The 21,022-nt window shown below is 44.9% G+C and overlaps 1 protein-coding gene across 2 annotated transcripts in view; it reads right to left on the reverse strand.

The window, feature by feature from the left end:
* LOC147900284 (uncharacterized) overlaps nt 1-20,795 on the reverse strand; it is a 60,976-nt gene extending 40,181 nt beyond the window's left edge. For both annotated transcript variants that reach the window (XM_087377350.1, XM_087377348.1), the window contains exon 1: nt 19,092-20,795. In XM_087377350.1, coding sequence (XP_087233476.1) covers nt 19,092-20,417 — 1,326 coding nt within the window. In that variant the 5' untranslated portion in view covers nt 20,418-20,795. The remainder of the gene's footprint in view (nt 1-19,091) is intronic.
* Nucleotides 20,796-21,022: the final 227 nt, after the last annotated feature.

A 21,022-nucleotide genomic window follows, 5' to 3' on the forward strand; every position in this document is an offset into this window, starting at 1 on the left:
TTCTAGTGCAAGACATGTCGGCATGTTTACATACGTAGGCCACGGGCTCTGAGCCCCTTTAAGCCTAGCGATGGCTAGCCTAGGCTGGGCTGGGCTTGGTGCGGAGTGCATATGCTCTGTTTGGTCAAGAAGGGCGGACGGACGATGACGGATTGCGATGGCAGCGGACGGACGACGACGGATTGCGATGGCGATGGCGATGGCGAGGATTTGAGGGGTGGCGCGGCAGACTATTCTTGGCATCTTGACCCGTTTTCTTCTATTTCTTAGGTCTGGGCAGGACTAAGTAGGACGAAGAAAAGCACTTCAAAATAAGTGTGCATACATTCTAGTGCAGGACTGAATAAGTATGAGGTGGAGCATACACCTTGATGATCCTTTTCTTCATGCTAGTGATCGGAAACAATTGTATACTTCCAAATCTGCATGCCATAATTCTGCTTCTTTTTGTTGCAGAAGTAACTTTTGCCACACATATGCATTTGTCATATTGCTGTCATGTTTGTCCAACTCGTACAAACCCTAATGGTAAGTGCCTATAGTAACAATCTAATAATCCTTTTCTCTATCATTGACAATTCACTTATCCTCCTCAAAAATGACAGCATAACCTCTTCTCCCAAAGAGGCAACTAACAAAAAATTCTTCTTGATCCTTGGCATGTAAAGGGCATTTAAAAGGCATTTGATGATAGAAAAATCTTTCGGACTCCCCTAACCTGGTATGAAGAATTATTCACGCAAGACACTCTCTTGCCAACTGGAGCAAGCTGTAAATCTGCAAATAAATTCTCTCTAGAAGTGATATGCCTACAAGCCCCACTATCAAAAAACTAGACTACAGCCGAAGCAACACTATCATAATTGCAGACCAAGAAGGACCGATCTTCACTCACACAGTTTGCTGAAGCACTATCCTTTTTTGCATCTAATGCATTGAATCTGAAACTGTCATTCGAGCTTCCTTCATTTTTAGGCTTCTTACTGTAATGATACTTACTCTTCCTTTTGGGCCGACCTACATTATCTGAATTTTTCTTTTGATGGCTGAGCTGCATCAATCCCGGACTGATGGCCAACAAATTGTTCTGCCTTTTGCCAACAAGGCTCGATCCCCATCATGCAAATCAACAGACATGTCCGTTCTTGTCTATTCTTCCTGCAATAACTGTCCCACTAGATCCTGGAAACTAAATGAAATTGTGGAAAATTGCAACAAACTGATGGATAGCTGAAGAACGGCTGAATGATCACACTTAGCATCATACTTGATGAAATTTGAATTGGACCATGCAATCGAATGCGGAGTGGCTGTAGTGGATGTAGAGGTCTGAGCCGGTGTGGACACAGTAGTGGTCAAACTGGCCTACATAGTTGGCTGATGGATAACGGGACGACGGCTGAATGATCACACTTAGCATCATACTTGATGAAGTTTGTATCGGACCGTGCAATCGAATGCGGAGTGGCTGTAGTGGATGTAGAGGTCGGAGCCAGTGTGGACACAGTAGCGGTCAAACTGACCTACATAGTTGGCTAACATCTAGTCATGTTGAAGTTGCATGGCCTCTCGATCAAGTCTGTGCTACTTCTCAATCTGGGTAAGCTCTACGTGTAGAAGTGCCTCCTCGTGCTTGCATTCCTCTCACATCAAGAAGAGCTGTTCATCAAATTTTGAGTCTCCTTTAGATTCTAGAGGCTTTTCTGCCTCCTCTTTTTCTTCTAGCTATCTCTTGCTTTCTTCCAACTATCTTCAGCATTCTTCCAGCTGTCATAAATTTTCTTCTAGCTGGGATTGAAGGTGCCAATTTTGCTCCATTATCATCTCCATCATTTCTTGAGTGCTTCGCGGAAGCATATCTTTTATACTATCTTCAGTGAAGTCGGTTTCTTGGCAGAACTCTTATGTCCTCTCTTCCATGGTACTTGGCTGCATAGTTACAAGAAACGGGCGTTTCAAGCTTGGAAATGGAAACGCTGAAACGAAACCGCGTTTCTTCCAAAAACGTCGTTTCGCAATCACTTTTTTTTTTGGGAGGAGGGGGTAGTTTTTTGGGTAGCCCTCTTTTGATTAAACTGTGTTTGCCTTCTTTTGATTAAAACGTTTTTCACCGATTCGTCGCCTCTTGTCGTTGTTTTCGTTGCCTCCCGTGTTGCTGCTCTCCATCCTGCTACTTTCCAACCTCTCCATCTTTGATTCTTAAGCCTTGCCAGCCGCAGCCTGCTCTCCTCTTCATCCCTCCATCTTGGGTAGCTGCTCTTCATCCTGAGCCTACTCTCAGCTCTCCATCCCTCCACTACCTCTCCTCTCTTAGCTCTTCATTCTCCTTCTACCTCTCATCCTCCTCCGACTCCTCCTACCTCTCCATCCTCTTTCACCTCCCCATCCTCCTCCTACCTCTCCATCCTTTCTCACCTCTCCATCCTCCCTCTACAACTTCAGATTGTTGTAACTTCAAACTTGTTAGAAGTTAGAACTTAGAACTTAGTTCATGGCACATGTTGATTGTTGAAGTATCATTCATGGATAATAGATGATACTAGATAGATCAATCATCATAGGAATTTAAAATCATAGAAGCATGCATGATGCTTCAAGTATAGATAATTGTATTATGTATAATTTGCACTCTATTGATAATTATATTATGTATAAAAAATAATTTTTAATACATAAATTGTACCATATTGCCGTTTCTTCCGTTTTCATTTCAACGAGGGCCAGAAACTCCATTTCCCTGGTTTTTCCCATTTTTGTTTCTTCCGTTTCTGTTTTGGCTGGTAACTATGCTTGGCTGAGTGGTTTTTCTTGATCTCAACATGACCATGCACTCACGGTAGTCAAGCTAGATCACACCCAAAGATCTAATACGAATGTAACATGCAACGGGTTACTGATCATGTGAAACTCAACAAGACCTTCTTTAAACCTTTGGCGAGTCATCTTTGATGCATTATGCATACCACAGAGAGGGAGTAGGGAGAAAGAGAGAAAGATGTAGAGAGATCAAGGAGTTGACAACCGATCGAGTCCCTATACCCACTAAGGGGCCCCTCCTACAACTATAGGAGAATTTGGAGAACTGAAAATACAATGCTGAAATACACTCTTCTAGAGAACAAGAGAATGCAACTCTGAAGAAGGACCTTAAATTAGTCAAGCAATGCCCAAAACACGTGAAAACAACTCCAGCCAATGATCGGAGGCCTCAACACTGTCCACATCGTCAGTGTAGACCACCCTGCAAGGCCTAGAATAAGGCTTCTACTGTCCACAGGCATGCAGGTGACTACTTGAGTGAAAGAGTTGAGAGAGGAGATGAACTGAGAGATGAGATGAGATGAGATGAACTCAGATATTAGAGAACTGAGAATGACAGAGAGAATGCTGAATCAGGCCCTGGGCTTGCTCCACCTGCTGATGTCTGCTGCTGCATGTGGAAAATCGGCCCCAACGAGAGGCGATATGAAGCTGATCTCCTGAATCTCTGCTGCACCTGTGCGTTAAGATTTGCTGAGATTGGGCTGCAGCAGTGGATGGCAATGAGGGCTGGAGCAAAGGCGCACTTGGGCTGGAACTGAGGTGCACGAATCTCCAAGCTGAATGCCGGGGATTGCGCCCCTTTTATAGGGCCTGGCCAGCCCGACCTAGACGGCCATTGACTGAACTAGTCAGTCAGTTGACCAACCTGGTCAGCCGACCTGGTTGGCCACCTGAGCAGCCTACCTGGGCAGCCCAAGCTGGCTTTTTTGCCTACCAACCAACCTAGACTTAGACCTGACTAACTTGAGCTAGAACCTAACTAACCTATGCAGTTCTCCTAGGGTACAATTGACTTGGACTGTCCTAATGGCTGGGAGTTGACCTACGTAGCTAGTGCATGACTCGTCCTTGGACTAGGGCTCAGAATGTGGCCATGGCATACAACAAAATGTCCTAAATGGGTCCTACTTTTGTACATTCTTTGCACTTGATGATGAGCCAGTGTGTGATAATGCACCCTAGTGTAGGGGTGCATGTGACAGACAGCTGGACCACGTCCAACTAGTCAGCTAATCCCTAATCTCCTTCATTTTTGTGAGATAGTCATGCACAATATCTTTCTTTCCATCATCATGGTGAACAATTGATTCCAGAGGTTAAGGCTCCCCCTAGAGTTATTCATGTCGTACAAGTCCTTCAAGATGTCCCATGCTTGTTCTGCAATACCCGCCAACTAAATGTATATATGGAATCATGGCATCTACTACCATTTCAATACTCTTGACAACACCTCAGTGTCTTTCCTTTCCCATCTTCATCTGCAGTTTTACTACCTTTCCTATCACATCCACTATGGGCTAGGGTTTCAGCTCCCCTCTTATCATCACCACCTTCTAGACCTTCCTTGCCACCATGTGGCTCCATATCTTCACGTTCTATTGTATGATGTCGACCTATTCTGGCAAGGTCAACCATGAGTACAAATGTATCAAGCAACCCAAGACTCAAGTGGCAATAAAACTCTCAAGGTTATCGATAAATCGAATTTACCACTTGAATCCATGATAATCCTCATCAAAGAGCATGAGAGTGACAACAAGAGGCCATGCAAGCAAGGTGGCAACATCAAAAGGCACAAGAGCAATATGAGGACTAACGAGGGAGCTTGACCTAACATAAGGCAGGAGGTTGAAGGAATTGTCGCAAATAATGCATCGCTTCCAAGGTTTAACTCTGAAATACAAGTGCTTCCTGATGCTAGATGCTTCATTCCACGACACAATTTATACGATATTGTGAGCAACGCACCTAACAAGGACTTTTAAATTTTCAAATATTGCATCATTAAGCAACACATTTAGGTCAAAGGATGTGCTAACACCACATCTCCTCGTACGACAATCAGCTAAGGTACTCAAGCTTCACAATGCACTTGGGCATTCTCACCAACTAGACACCACCAGAGCAGTAGCACAAGATGTCAAAATTGGCATCAATAGGACGGCCAAGAAGTGAAGTTGTCAGAATGTTGATAGGTTGAAAAGAGACATTGCTGACATGGTGCTTGACAGGATCTGGACTGTCTTTGGTTTATGAAGAAGACCACGAGATGAACTTAATCGAGGTACCAAGATTGCTCGAGAACCTTGGCATGTCCGTGATCAAAAAGGTGGTGCCATGGATGTTTGGTGCTACAAGGATTGTACCTTGTTCCGGGATGGCTTACTTGTGTAGAACTGGACCTGGAAGAACAGTAGCTGCTGGCTCAAGGAAGAAAGATCGAGGACGCCTTAAATGGTTTAAGAGAACACTTTTGATGGAGCCAATGGAGCATCTGGTATAGGCCCACGGTGGGTCATTGAAAGCCTTTGTTCATCTCTTTCTTAAGGGCTCGTTTGCATAGTTGGATTCATTGTCATCCAATTAGGCCCAGCACACATCATCTTAGGTGCGCCAATGCTTGCCGAATACAGCACAATAGGCAATTGGCAAGACCGTACCGTTACAGTGCAAGATCATACCATTATGGTGCAAGATCATACCATTATAGTGCAAGATACAAACAAACAGAAAGTCCCAGGTGGTTCACTTCAGGTAGTACCCAAGCTGACACAAAAGAAGCTAATAGCTGGTCTACCATGACCCAGCACAAGCCTTTGTGCTATTGGAATTGGCAGAAGATGACGGATGACAACGAAACAAAATGAGCTATCGAAATCGATCCTGAGGAGGCTCGGGAAGTCTTCAGACAGCTCCAGCTGACAAGCTAGCCGAGATGGTATCTGGTGGTAAACGCCAAAGCCCTTTGAAACCTTGTTGGAAGTGTCAGCCATCCACCCACATTCCCAAACCACAGGTACAGCCAGTCCTTGAACGAGGAATGGCAGACTTGTCCTCTGTTCCAGTTTCAGCAGAAGGGATGTCACAGACAATCCTCAGCCCGTGGCCATCTGACTGCAGAGCAGACAGCAACAAAGAAGGACCAGGGAAGTAGCAACCAGTCTGGGCCATTTGTAAGGCTCAGAACTGGTCAGGTCAGGGCAGCAGAAGGCAGCAGCGAACCATGTACTTTCAACACAGACAGGTCCCTACAGACGGGTGGGCCAGTCAACTCCAGGGTGGCAAGTAAGCTTCAGATTGGGCCCTCACAGACCAGGTCGGGCCAGTTCCAGGAGGGTTGCGCCTACATTAGCAGCCACTCCCCCATTCTACAGTACACTTAGTGCAGTAGCTCCAGCAGAAAATACCACCTAGTCCAGCAGTCCAGCACCTGGTCCAGCAGCATCAGCCTCAGCCCCAACAGCTACTTCAGCCTCAGCAGTTCCATCAGCACCAAGCAGCAGTAACTCAGTAGCAACAGCAGCCCCTCGGCCTTCAGCTCCAGCAACTTCAGCAGTTGCTTCAGCCGACCTCAGCAGCCCATGCACCCACCATAGCCTCTCCTTAGCCCACCCCTTCATGGACACAGTTCCCTCAGCTCCCCACAGGCAACACCAGCCAATGTGCAGCCAGCATAACCTCAGCCTACAGACCTAGCCGCACCCAGATAAAACAGATCAGCCCTCTTCAATTAGGATGATCAACAGTTGTACGGGGATCAGGTGATTGCCAGGCCCAAACTTATGAATAAAGATATTCGTTAGCATAACTCTAAGTGCGACAGCGAGGTGATGTGTTCTATGCATCTACCTAGATGAATCCAAGAACATTCCCAAACTCATCCTCTAATAACACAACATAGTGCAGTTTCAATCTCACGATAGTCACTCATAAGATTGAAAACCATAAACTCCATCATGCATAGCAGGGACTAGCTACTATGACATCCCCACTGACGCCATCAGCGCCCAACAGTGGGTGTAGACCGTATGCTCTCACACATACAAATCCACACACCCACACATACTTGAGCATCCATTTATACAAAGTCTTCGTACTGAGTTTCTATCGGCACTCCGGAGGTGAAGGGCAAACTCAGCCATGATGAAGGCTAGCACTAAAGGAGAAGGTTAATCAAAAAGTAGTCCAAATCTCTTCATTCAAGCTACAACTGCTTGTGAAGTCTAAACGATTTCATTTTAGTCTCTCCCAAACGAGCATCTAAATCTAAATCTAGCTGATAGGACAACGCACCATTTAAGATAGAAAGAATTATCGCAATACCAGCAGGCCGCAACTTGGACGAAAACTTCACAACGTGAAATTTGCATGTCCGCTAATACGGCAGAAGCATATACCTAGATGAATCCAAGAACATTCCCAAACTCATCCTCTAAAAACAGAACATAGTGCAGTTTCAATCTCACGATAGTCACTCATAAGATTGAAAACCATAAACTCCATCATGCATAGCAGGGACTAGCTACTATGACATCCCCACTGACGTCATCAGTGCCCAACAGTGGGTGTAGACCATAGTATAAAAGTATGCTCTCACACATACAAATCCACACACCCACACATACTTGAGCATCCATTTATACAAAGTCTTCGTACTAAGTTTCTGTCGGCACTTCGGAGGTGAAGGGCAAACTCAGCCATGACGAAGGCTAGCACTAAAGGAGAAGGCTAATCAAAAAGTAGTCCAAATCTCTTCATTCAAGCTACAACTGCTTGTGAAGTCTAAACGATTTCATTGTAGTCTCTCCCAAACGAGCATATTTACTCTCTCTCTCTCTCTCTCTCTCTCTCTCTCTCTCTCTCTCTCTCTCTCTCCTTCCTCTCAGTTAGCATTCACACTTCCACACCCCACAGTACAGGGGGTGCCATTAGTGAGAGTGATGTAAGCTCTTGCTCTTGCCTGTTACAGCTACTAAATGTGATATAAGCTTGGTATCATCTTCCCAACCTCCCAACCTTATATATATATATATATACATACAGAAGACTAGAATATATACCTTCATGAGACTAGGATATATCGAATCTTACAAATTGTAATTTTGTATCGAACAGGTGAAAGAACAAAAGAAAGAAGGTAGTTTGTAAGTGACTTTAGACAAAGTTCTGAGTAAATGAGATAAAAGATAAAAAATAATTGAAATAAAAAATAAGAATAAAAATAACTTTTGAAGGTAGACACAAATCAACTTGAGTTGTTAGTACTAAATGTGCTTCCCAAGAGCTTCAAAGGTTGATCATGACACTAATGTTGCAGAGAGATCCAAGCATTCAGTTTTGAGGAGCTGGGCTCGATGCTCAAGAGCAAGACATGAGAAGAAGTACAGGGATGACAGCACACAGGGCAAGGCCTTTCTTGTGTCAAGCAAAGGCAAACAAGGGTGTGAACCTGGACAAGCTAAGCCCAAGATGGTGACTCTTCAAAAGAGCCAAGGGACTCTTAGAAAAGTGAATGCAAGAAGAAACGAAAAAAATGTGTCTATTGTGACAAACTTGGACACATACCAGAAGATTGTAGACTGAAGGAGGCTGATCAATAGAAGGATGACCAATCCCAAAAGCAAGAACCAACAGCCAATGTGCTGAAAAACTAGTTGTTTTTGGTAGTTGCCTCAAGCATCCTAGAAATACTATTTGTAGAGACAAGGGATGATTGTCGGAATGCCAATCATTGAGTGTGGATCCTCTAATTTTCACTTCATGAAGGACAACATTTGGCACTTAGAAACAAAGATTGATACTAAGGAAGAACTTTGGACACATAGCAAAATGTGTCTATTTTCGCAAACTTTGGACACAGCAAAAGATTGCAGATTGAAGAAGGTTGATTAATAAAAGGAGGACCAGTCGTAGAAGGAAGAACCAAGAACCAATGTGGTGAAAGAGTAGTTGCTTTATGAGTTTAGCAAGACTAAATGGAATGTTTGGTTGGCCTAGAGTTCTCAAATCAAAGCTACACTTATGTTCATATCAGTACCCAAGCATAAGCTGCCATCTGGGTTTCAAAAGATTCCCAACCTTTCCTTCTCTCTCTGATACCTTCTACATCTTGTGTGGTTGTAGGGGTACACACACACACACACACTCTTTTTTGTTTTGGGTGAAATCTTTGATTGATTATATTACATGAGTAGCAAACTCAAAACAAGGTGCTACAATTACATCAACTGAAAATTTCAGTATATGCCAAAAAGACCTCGTGATCTATGCAGTAGGTCTACAGGCAATCAAAGAAAGATTGCTGCAGAGAACGCCTGAAAAAGCCAAACAGAGAGAAAGTAGGATCACCAAAGACTTTACAATTCCTATATGTCCATAAAGTCCATAGTGCCCAGTAGCGAACCCAAATGAAGAAAAGATGAAACTCCGGTTTGGATGGATGAAACCCAAATAGCCAGAAGAACTTCCCAAACGGAACAGATGGGAATCTCGCGTATAGGCGCTATTGAAGCAGATCCAAAAACTCATGAGAGCACAGACAGTGCCAAAACAAGTGAGGCATAGCCTCCAAAGAAGCAGAACATCTGTGGCAAAGTGCAAGAGCAATGTGTCGATGAGCCAATAGCTGTCCAAATGGAAACACTCCCAAAAGAACTCGCCAAAAGAAAACCTGTTGCCGAAGCGGTACTTTATAGGCCCAAAGCTGCTGTAATATTTTTCTTCACCACTTGGCTGGGTGATGTATTCGCCAAACAAAATCACCTCTCTCTAAAACCCAAGGTTGAGGCAAAAGAATTTTATACAATGCAGGCACAGTAATCTGAGATAGTCTCAAAAGACGAGAAGAGGACCCTGGAGAAGTCAAAGTCCAATCTTCCAGCTAGTCCCTGAGTTCCAAAGAAGAAATCGGAACAAAGGATGAAAGCATAGAAGTAATTTACTACCACAAAGGACGATAATGAGAGCCCAATCCATATCTGGTGGCTGCCAGAGAAAAAGGGAGCATCAATAACATCAACAATAGAGGTGATGCCTTTAAACGAGACAAAGTAGGAACGTCGAGGTTCCTGTAAAGCTAAGGGAGGCTGAAAGACTTTCAGCCAGTGAATGCTTTCAGCTCTCAAAGAATTCCCAAGCAAAGACTGCCGACCATTCCATTCCAGATGAGAAAGAACATGCTTCCAGTCAAAAAGCAAGCGGGAGACAAAAGGGCAGCCAGGGAAAGTGCTATCAGTGCAACCAAAAAGGAAATCCCATTGATCAAGTTGTCAATGACCAAATGCAGAAATACTGATATGAGTGGCCAGAGATCTAATCATAAGAGCCCAAGGCTGATCACCTTGTAGAAATTACAGCAACATTTTTCCCCTGTGGGCAAGGAAATGCAATTGCATGAGGGACCAATTGAGCTCTTTGCACAGTACTATGAACTGAAAAGGACAAAGATTGTTTAGCCTTCGACATGGAATGAAGAAAGGTGAGGTCCATATGTAGGCACCTCTACATGAGCTACCAAGCTCCACAATCATCTCCTCAATCAGCTCCTAGAATCTCTCAATCATCCTATGTGGCATCTACCACCACCTAACAGTGCTTATGGGCGCCTAGCTGTGCCTCTAGCACACACACATAGAACCCAAGGTGTGCCTGGGGCATACACCTTGAGATATCCCATCATACCCCCCCTCAAGGGAATGCCTGAGGCTATGTCAAGGATACATCTAGTCTCATAGTTTCTCATGCCATCTCATGGTGGTCAAGGATAAATCTATGGCTAGGATCTCATGCTAGCAAGGGTTCCCAAGGCTGTTAAGTCAACAAAGGGATACATAAGACCTTCCAATGGTTATCTCCCCTGCATGTACATGCACACAATGTCTGCAGGAGGTACCATGGAGCAAAACACATACACATGGCCTACATCATATGGTGACGAGAGGTGTTTACAGAGAACACAATAGTTTATTCCATTCATTTTGGAGGACTATCCAGGCTGAGTACCTTGACTCAACATAAAAGAGAGATCTGGAGCATATATGGAGATGGTTCAAAAAGCATAATCATCATAGGAGGCCTCATCTTGTGGAGACACATCAACTGAAAGTAAATTGGCAGTTTCTGGTTTTGTAGTTGCTTCCTTTTTGGCTTTACAATACTTTTCATGGTGATTGTTTTTGCCACAATATTTGCCAAGATTGATCTTGAAGCAATCTTTTGAGAGGTGATTAGTCTTCCCACAATGTTTGCAAGGTGAAAACTTGCCCATTTGAGTTTTTATGGCATAGGCTGTGTCATTGCCTCTCCGGAGTTCCTTGTGCCTTTCTTCTTCTTGAAGAGCGCTAATAAGACCTTCAAGAGTAGGATTAGGAAGATTTTTCAAAGTGGTAACAACATGATCATAATCTTCAGGCATACTTTTGAGCAATACTGCCATCGCATCATCTGTAGTGATTGGAGAGTTGATAGAAGCAAGTTGAGTCATGAGACTCCGCATGTGATTGACATGGGCAGCCAAGGGAGTGCCACTAGCCATCTTTAATTCAAAGAAAGCAATTTTAAGTGACAATTTTGAGATGTGAGAGCTAGCACCAAAAATAATATCAAGCTTCTGCCAAGCTTCAGAAGAAGACTCCAAATCAGAAATGTGATGAATATAGTCATCTCCTAAGCCAAGAGCAATAATGCCATAGGCTTTCTCCTCTCTAGCAGGATCTCGTGCCGGGTGTGTAGGAGCTGAGGATTCTCCAGCATTAGAGGCTGTTGAAGAAGAAGTTGAAGCAGGTTTGACAAGCCCCCAGAGGTTTTTCCTCATCAATGCAAACTTAACCTTCATCTACCATGTGTGAAAGCCTTTACCATTGAACTTATCCATATTCAAGAAGGTAGCCATGAGAGGGTATAACGCAAAATGGGCAGTGTCTACTCTCTTACAAGGCCAAAAAGAGTTGAAAAGCTTCAAAGTACACATTTAGTGTAGCAAAGACTTGTAACCAAATTTCATACTAAAAATCATAATGGAAATGATACTTCAACTTGCATGCTTCATAGAGGTGGCCAAATGAAAGTATTCCAAGCAAATCCAGGTATAGCAACCTAAAGGAAAGTTGTAGCCACAGTTGTAATGATGCTATTCAACACTTTAAAACATCAGAAATGCTAAAGTAGCATCTAATGTAGCACCAAACTCAAAACATTGTCAAAATTGTCCAAAATAGAGGCTGATCTTGGAGGGCTTGTATCTCACTCTCAAAGCAAAGAAAAGAGGGCTTTCTAGGTAGAAATAAAGCTGGTATACCAGAGAAGAGGCACTGAAGAAAAGAGGCGAAATGCCGCGTTACGTCGCCATAGCCAGCAGCTTGAAAGTCGACTGGTTTTTCGTCTGTTTCTCCCTCCCTGGTGGACCATTTCACTTCAAGTCTCGACAGAAGCTAGCTCATACTGTTGTGCAAGCTTGGCTCAAAGGAATTTTGGAATGGCTGCTCCAATAAGTCGAATTGAACGAAATGGCGTCAAGAAGAAGGCAATTGTTGCGCAATTTCGTGGGCACCATTGTCTAATTCCTCTGACGTGGAAAGAAAGGGGCAAAATAGAGAGGAAGGTGAAGAAGAAGAAGAAGAAGATGACATGGCATAAATGGGCTCAAGGAGGATCATAGTGCTCTCATACCATGTTGAAGAAGTGAAAGGAAAGCATGAAGTTGAACACGAAATGAGAGAATGCTTGCTTGCTTATAGAATGAAGAAAGGTGAGGTCCATATGTAGGCACCTATACATGAGCTACCAAGCTCCACAATCATCTCCTCAATCAGCTCCTAGAATCTCTCAATCATCCTATGTGGCATCTACCACCACCTAACAGTGCTTATGGGCACCTAACTGTGCCTCTAGCACACACACATAGAACCCAAGGTGCGCTTGGGGCATACACCTTGAGATATCCCATCAAGTAAGACTAGAATAAGTCCAATCATACAAATCTAGATTTTTTGTTGTTCTAAAGACCAAAAATCTGTTAGATATCAATGCTCCACTCTCGTGTAACTACGCGGGAACCAGCTAACTCTACTTGTAAGCCCCCCATATGAGGAGAAGGCATTTGAGTAGCTAGGTTATCCGATTGGTCCTGGTTTGAACACCAGATCGGGGCCATGTGTGGCCTGATGGCTGGACGGCTTCAGATAGAGTTGGCACACTGCCAACTAGGCTACATGCAAGTGCAGGAAGGCATCCCATGACTGACCGCACTGAGGGTAGACGAAGCATTTCTCGGGGCAGCCCACTCTCGGGTTGCGGGGCCCGTTTGGAGCCCCAGATAATCCCAGATGGCTCTGGGCCGAACGGAGACCATAGGTTAGTTGCTCTATTTTGCGCCACGGTTCTATCGTGTGGTCAATGGCCTATTTCGAGACTGACCTCCAGTCGGCCATTTTGGGCGGACTGGGTGACCACCCAATTGGGTCTAATCGACTACGATTGGTGGCTATATAAGAGCAAGCCCATGAAGCCCATCATCATCACTGGCTACAGCAACCCTGATTCCTTAGCATCCAGCCTTCGTCCTCTACTGTTTCCAGCACGCCATCGAAGCTTCTCACATAGGAGCGGACGGCTAGGAGGCAGCGCCATCTATTGTATCAATTTTACAGTAATCAAATTTTTTATTCTCCATACTATCTCCTTTTCTCTCTTGCATACGAGATCCTGTTATCTGTTGAGCACAGACGTGGTATTGTTTTCTTACATGGTACCAGAGCTTGGGCTCTAGCAAGAAGACTTGGTAGTGTGTTTCTGTTTGCGAGCAGATTGTGAGAGATGGCCCAACCCGCAAGACTACGAATCCCACCGTTCGACAAAAGTAAAAAGTTGGATGGCACTAACTATCCACTCTGGAAGTTCAAGATAAAGACCATCCTAAGCGCATACGACCTTTGGGATACTGCTACTGGGGTGGACGTGAAGCCGGTTGCGAGACCGAATCCAGCCAATGCAGGACAACAGATAGTACCAACTGCAGATGAGATTCTCGCGTGAACAAGAAGAAATGCAGATGCGCTGTGTTCTATTGTCTACAGTGTAAGTGATTCTGTCATGGCGTTAATTCAACATGTCACCACAGCGGAGGAGGCATGGACGGTCTTGAAAAATCAATACGAGACCACGAATCAGACGCGGATTCAGAATCTGGAGACTCAACTCACGAACGAGAAACTGTCTGAGTTTGAAACGGCAGAGAAGTTCATCACCAGGGTGAAGAATCTGCACGATCAGATGGCTGCGATTGGCATCACCATCACCAGTGAGAATCTAGCACGAAGGTGCATACGGATTCTCCCACCAAAGTACGACGGTCTTGTTACGACGATGAATACGCAGAACAAAAATCCGTCCCTCAACTTTGAGGATTTCAGCATGATGCTTCTGGAGGAGGAGATGCGTCAAAAGACGAGGATTGAAGAAGATTCGGCTTTCTCGGCTGGATCAAAGAAAGGTAAGGGTAAGGACTCTGGTAACCCATCTTGTTCTTATGATAAAAAGAGAAAGAAGAAGATCAAGTGCTTTTATTGCAACAAGATAGGGCACAAGCAGAATGAGTGCCGGAAGAAGATTCCAGATGAGAAGAACGGAGTAAAGAAAGAGTCCAGCAACAGCGCGCACAGGCAGTACCAGTAGAGCTGTTCGTAGCCATTGAGGAGATTTGCACGGAGACAGTTCATGTACCTGCGGATGAACCTTGGATTATTGACAGTGGTGCATCGCGCCACATGACCAGTCGTAAGGATTGGTATACCTCTCTACATCCGGTAAGGAATGACATCCTGGTAGCAGTCGGCAATGATGCAAAATGTCCAGCAAAAAGAAAAGGTACGATTGCTCTCAAGTTAGATGGAGTTATAAAACAGTTGTCCGATGTTCTTTATGTGCCAAATATCAAGAGGAACTTGTTGTCCGTTTCTGCGATCACGGATCAGGATCTCAAAGTTCACTTCGATAAGAATGGCGCACAGATTTTGGATCTTCAAGGGAAGGTCATTGGTAAAGGTACACGACGCAAAAACATCTACGAACTCTCAGCTTTCAGTGCTCGAGCCGATGTGAGCAACACTAAGCTATGGCACGAGAGGTTTGGTCATCTAAACCTTAGTTCTTTAAAGGAGATGCATAAAAGTGGAATGATTGTAGACCTACCAGAAATTACAGATCTATCCGATGTATGTGAAGCTTGCATGATGGACAAGCAGCATCGGTAGCCCTTTCCTAAAGAGGCCAGCAGGACAAAGGCTCCTCTAGAGCTCGTTCACACGGACCTCTGCGAAAAGATGGAGACGGAAGCTTTGGGTGGTTCCTACTACTTCATGACGCTGATCGACGACTACAGTAGAAGGATATGGATATACTTCCTAAAGACTAAAGACGAGGCTTTTAGTAAGTTCAAAGAATGGCATGTAATGGTCGAGAAAGAAAAGGGGAGGAAGGTGAAGAAGTTGAGATCAGACAGAGGTGGTGAGTTCACATCAAGTGAATTCGAAAGTTATTGCAAAAGTCACGGGATCAAGAGGCAGAAACCCCCATCACATATATCACAACAAAATGGAGTAGCAGAGCGCAAGATGCGCGTCATCTACGAAATGGACAGGAGTATGATGAAAGGGAAAGATTTGCCAAAGACTTTCTGGGCTGAAGCATGTAACACGGCAATTTACATTCTGAATCGTAGCTACACGAAGGCTGTAAATGGGATGACTCCACTGCAGGCCTTTTCTGGTAAGAAACCTTCAGCTGTACATTTCAGAGTTTTTGGATGTGACTGTTTTGTGCATGTCCCTGATGCTAACAGGACCAAATGGGAACCGAAGAGCCGGAAGTGTATTTCCTTGGGCTATAGTGAAGAGACGAAGGGTTACCGTCTCTATAATCCTGTTACCAAGAAGGTAATAGTAAGTCGCGATGTGGTCTTCTCAGAACAGCCACATCAATTGCAGGAGGATGCTTCCTTCCCAAACAACCAGGACCAGGATATCCATCCAGTACAACCACCAACAGCAGACAGAACTCCCCCAACGGTGCTTGGGAGAATTCAAGATAAAGAAGAGGAAGAAGAGCCTGCAGAACCACAACGGCAACGGCCATTCCCGAAGTGGGTAAAGCAGCTTTTGGACGGCAAAGAACCTCCAGCCATTGAGGAGAAATCATCCGAACACCGCCAGTCCAAGAGATTAGAGGAGCAAAGAAGGGTGCAGGAACACTTGGTCAACTACGCTTCGATGACAGAGGTGATCCGTGCTGAAGAACCCAAGTGTCTTGAAGAGGCACAAGGTGATGATAGGTGGATGGAGGCTATGCAGTCGGAGTATGGCTCCATAATAAAGAACAACACTTGGGACCTTGTGGATCGACCACCAAAACGCAAGGTAATTGGCACCAAGTGGGTGTACAAGACCAAGTACAAGTCTGACGGCACGTTGGATAAGTACAAGGCTCAGCTCGTGGCAAAAGGATTCGCACCGGTACATGGTTTTGATTATGAGGATACTTTTGCTCCCACAGCTCGACTAACCACAATTCGCAGTGTTTTGACTTTAGCAGCACAGGAAAGTTGGCCTGTGTTTCAGATGGAACTAAAATCTGCCTTTCTGAATGGAGATCTCAAGGAGGAGGTATACATGGAACAACCACCAGGTTTTGTGATCCCCGGTTCAAAAGGTAAAGTCTGTAAACTGAAGAAGGCACTTTACGGACTAAAACAAGCTCCACGAGCGTGATACCAGCGGATTGATGCCTACCTTCTGCAAAACGGGTTCAGAAGGAGCCCATCTGATGCAAATTTGTATATCTACAGAGAAGGAGGCAGGTGTATGATCGTGGTCCTTTATGTGGACGACCTTGTCATAACAGGGAACCATGAATAAAAGATCTCGCAGACAAAGCAGTTGCTAGGAAGAGAGTTTAAAATGACAGACCTCGGACTGATACATTTCTATTTGGGGATTGAAGTTTGGCAAGAGTCAAAACATATCTTCATTTCACAGCTGAAGTATGCTGGAGAGATACTGAAGGCATTTGGCATGGCTGAGTGCAAGACAGTTGGCACTCCTATGGAGGTTGACGTGAAGCTCTCAAACAAGGATTCATCACCACTGGTGGACGACGAAGAGAAGTACAGAAGACTTGTGGGCAGTTTGATTTACTTGTGCAACATGCAACCGCACATCAGCTTTGCGACTGGTGTATTAAGCAGGTTTTCCAATAAGCCCCGGGAGAACCATTGGAGGGCAGGGATGCGGGTGCTGAAATACATCAAAGGCACACTTGATTATGGCATCACCTATACCAAGGACAACATCTTGACCGGATTCTGTGACTCGGATTGGGCAGGAGACGTGGACAGCAGGAGATCAGTGACAGGTTACTGTTTTTCACTAGGATCTGGAGCTGTGTCATGGGTCAGCAAGAAGCACCCCACACTTGCTATTTCTTCTACCAAGGCTGAGTACAAATCAGCATGTTTTGCTTCTTGTGAGGCAGTGGTTGAGGAGGATTTTAGGGGACATGGGTGCAGTGCAGAACAAGCCTACGCAGTTATCATGTCGCAATCAGAGTTGCATGGCAATTGCCAAGAACCCTATGTACCACGCTCGTACAAAACACATTGAGATTCAATATCACTTTGTTCGCGAGCTCATCATGGATGGAGAGGTCGACTTGGTGTACTGTTCGACGACATAGAATGCTGCGGACATCTTCACGAAGGCTCTTGGAAGAGACTTCTTGGAGAGGCATCTTCATCGACTTGGCATTGGGCCGAAAAAGTAAGTTCACTTGCTGGTGGACATTGAGTGGGGTGTTAGATATCAATGCTCCACTCTCGTGTAACTACGCGGGAACCAACTAACTCTACTTGTAAGCCCCCCATATGAGGAGAAGGCATTTGAGTAGCTAGGTTATCCGGTAGGTCCTAGTTTGGACACCAGATGGGGGCCATGTGTGGCCTGATGGCTGGACGGCTTCAGATAGAGTTCGCACACTGCCAACTAGGCTACATGCAAGTGCGGGAAGGCATCCCATGACTGACCGCACTGAGGGTAGACGAAGCATTTCCCGGGGCAGCCCACTCTCGGGTTGTGGGGCTCATTTGGAGCCCCCAAAAGTCCCGGATGGCTATGGGCCGACCGGGGACTATAGGTTAGTTGCTCTATTCTGCGTCACAGTTCTATCGTGTGGTCGATGGCCTATTTCGGGACCGACCTCCAGTCGACTGTTTTGGGCGGACTGGGTCGGTCACCCAATTGGGTCTAACCGACTACGACTGGTGGCTATATAAATATGTAAGCCCCTCTCAAATCAAGGAAATCTCTCTGTCTCTCTCTCCCTCTCTCGCCCATCACAAACAAGCCAAGCAAACATATAAGGGAACCTAGTCTCATCGTACCAGCACTTGGCCTGCTGTTTTAAGTCAATTATGAATGGAGACATGTTCAGAAAACAATTATGAATGGAGGAAAGGCGCTGTTCCGACTAGATGCAGAAATCCTGCCTCTGAACTTTGGAGACAAGAAAGCTTTTATTAACAACGCTAGTGTAGCCAGTAATTCGTTATAACTACCAGATATGGGCACCAGGGATCACCATTGGATACTGGAAGAGAGTAGTTACGGTGAGAAAAAAGTTCACTTTGCTAGCTGAAACAGTTATGCTTTCTTTGAATGGGGAAGCACTTTTCCAACATAGCCAAGCTCTTGCAATGATTACTACCAAAGGATGATACAAATCAAGGACAGAATGGATAGAGAAATGGGTAATAGATGCTTCAAATTTCCGGACAGAGATATGAGTGACGCACGAAGTCCTTGACTAGATATCACAAAAACAAAGGAGAAGATCACTTCGTACAGAAGAGAGATCAATCAGAGACAAAAATACCTTGAAGAGGAAATCTCCCTCTTCAAGAATATGCAACAGCTCACGTGACCTTGAGGTAGGAACAGGCTATATTCCAAGAGAAGAGAATATATAACATGTGTAAGGGAAGCAACATAAAGGACGAACACTACATATTGCTCGATTGTCGAGCATACCAGCACATCAGACAGAAGCTCCCAGAGATTCGCACAGCCTGTTGGAGCAGCCAGTCAGACAAGTGGGTTAAAAAACTTTATGGAAAACCCATAGACAGCGCATGATTGCCACTCATAAAGCTGGCAACCTGTGATAGATGTGTTGATTTATTTGTGTCCTAATCATTCTCTCTCTCTCTCTCTCCCCTTGAATACCTGTGGTGACGAAGTTATCATTCTCCCAAGCGTAGCTTCCTTCACGCCTAGATTCTTCAGATAGTCAACAGTTCTTTCTAGCTGTGGCATTGTACACGTCATAATCTGTGGCCTCTTAACTATGACCTTTCCAATATCTTCTACTTTCACTCCAAGTCCCAAGAAATAGTTGATCAACGGCTCTAGTTTTCTTTCAGGGTCTAGTGACAACAGCTCTGCGTATCTTCTGACGGCCCTAGTCAAATCCTCAGGCTGCATCCAACCCTGCAGATATTTGAACGTGCTTCGCATGCTTGGTACATCGTAGCTTAAAAGATTAGGCCTCCGTAGAAGTGTTCGACAGAAATCCTTCCCCTCCACGCCCACGCTTAGCAAAAAGTCCACAATATCTTGGATTCTACTTTCTTGAACAGACGGGGTGAGTATCGCAGGTTCTCTTTTGAGCAATGTCCTACAATCTGCTTGTGAAATCTTGGCTTTCAACAGAGCAGATACAGTACTCTTTACTAAGCCCACGTTGTGCTCAAGAATTTGCGGCCTTCTTAAAAGAATAACCCGTAGATCCTCCTTTTGGATACCAATAGACAAGAGGCTGTCTATGATCTGACTCGCGGCTTCCATATCGCAAACAAACAAAGCTGGCCTTTCTACCAGGATTCTTATGACATCGGCATTACTGAATGCAAGGCTTGAGAAATATCTGAAGATTTGTTCCACTTGAGATCCTTTTACTTTGACGAGGGAAGGATATTTGGCAATCATAGACCTTAAATCACTTCTTCGTAGCTGAAATGACCTAAAAGTACCCATTAATTTCATTATGTCTTCTTCTGTCATCTCAAACACATGTTTCAAACATTTATCCAAAGTTGAGCCCGTCAAACCCAATTGTCGAAAATAAATGACAATCCTGTTGGAAGGATTGTACAATGGAGTTCCCTGGGAGGATGGCATAGACCTGCGGGTCTCAGAACTTGCGGTAATTTCAAATGCTGGTACTTTTCTTCCCTCCACCGAAGGCCATTTTGATGCTGTGTCCTCTACATCGGATATAGCTTCGATTGCAGTGGCGACAGCAAATAAGCTACACATACATCTACCTACGAAATGGAACGAGGTTTCGTCCTGCCTGATTTGCAGTGGACCTCTGTATTTTGACTTTGAGTGAGACGCAAAATAGACAATGTTGCACCACTTTCTTTCCTTTGGTAGTGCGTACGAAGGATTTGTCCGTGCGCCTGATGCCACTTGGCAGTTGAAAGGAAGAAACAAGGGCTGTGTGTGTATCGCTTGCATCCAACGCGGGCAAGGAGTCTGTATTTCCATGCCTGTGGAATCAGTTCTGAAAACTCACAAAAAACAGGCGTTGTGGGAAGTGCTCCATACACAGAGAACAAGAACCATTGCTTTCAACCCTGAGGGATGCCGCCAATGCAAGCTATGCACAACGCTGGTTGAAAGGAAGCTTGAAAGCAGATTTCAGAAAGCCTTCGGGGATGGCGAGAGGGCTCCTGAAACAATGAAAAAGGACGATTGCGTTTTGGAATGCAAGCATGCTTCTCGAAGCAGAAATCAGATTCAAAGGAAGGCTTGGAAACTGCTGCAGAAAGCCGTGATGGATTGCGGAACGGAGCAAAACCAGAGAAATCAACAGCTCACAGGAAATGAGGCTTGCAAGAAATTGCACTCGCAGAGAAGCTGTGAACAAAATGATCCTCAGCGAAATTCAGAGTCGGAGAACACATTTATATGGAGAGGATGAGATAAGGAATATGACACATGGCGCACTCCTATTGGAGGGAACCGTTCCCCCCCACGCCCTTCCTCACACGCAGCCACGTCAGCAGAAAGGACCAAGAGCAATCGGCCCTGTTTGTTTGCCACATCAGCTCACCTTCGGCTCTCGCACACCCAGCCACCCTCAGTTCTGA

This window comes from Dipteris shenzhenensis, chromosome 7, assembly GCF_047967505.1.
Source record: "Dipteris shenzhenensis isolate YYH24624 ecotype China chromosome 7, Dip_SZ_1.0, whole genome shotgun sequence".
NCBI classification, from domain to species: Eukaryota; Viridiplantae; Streptophyta; class Polypodiopsida; order Gleicheniales; family Dipteridaceae; genus Dipteris; species Dipteris shenzhenensis.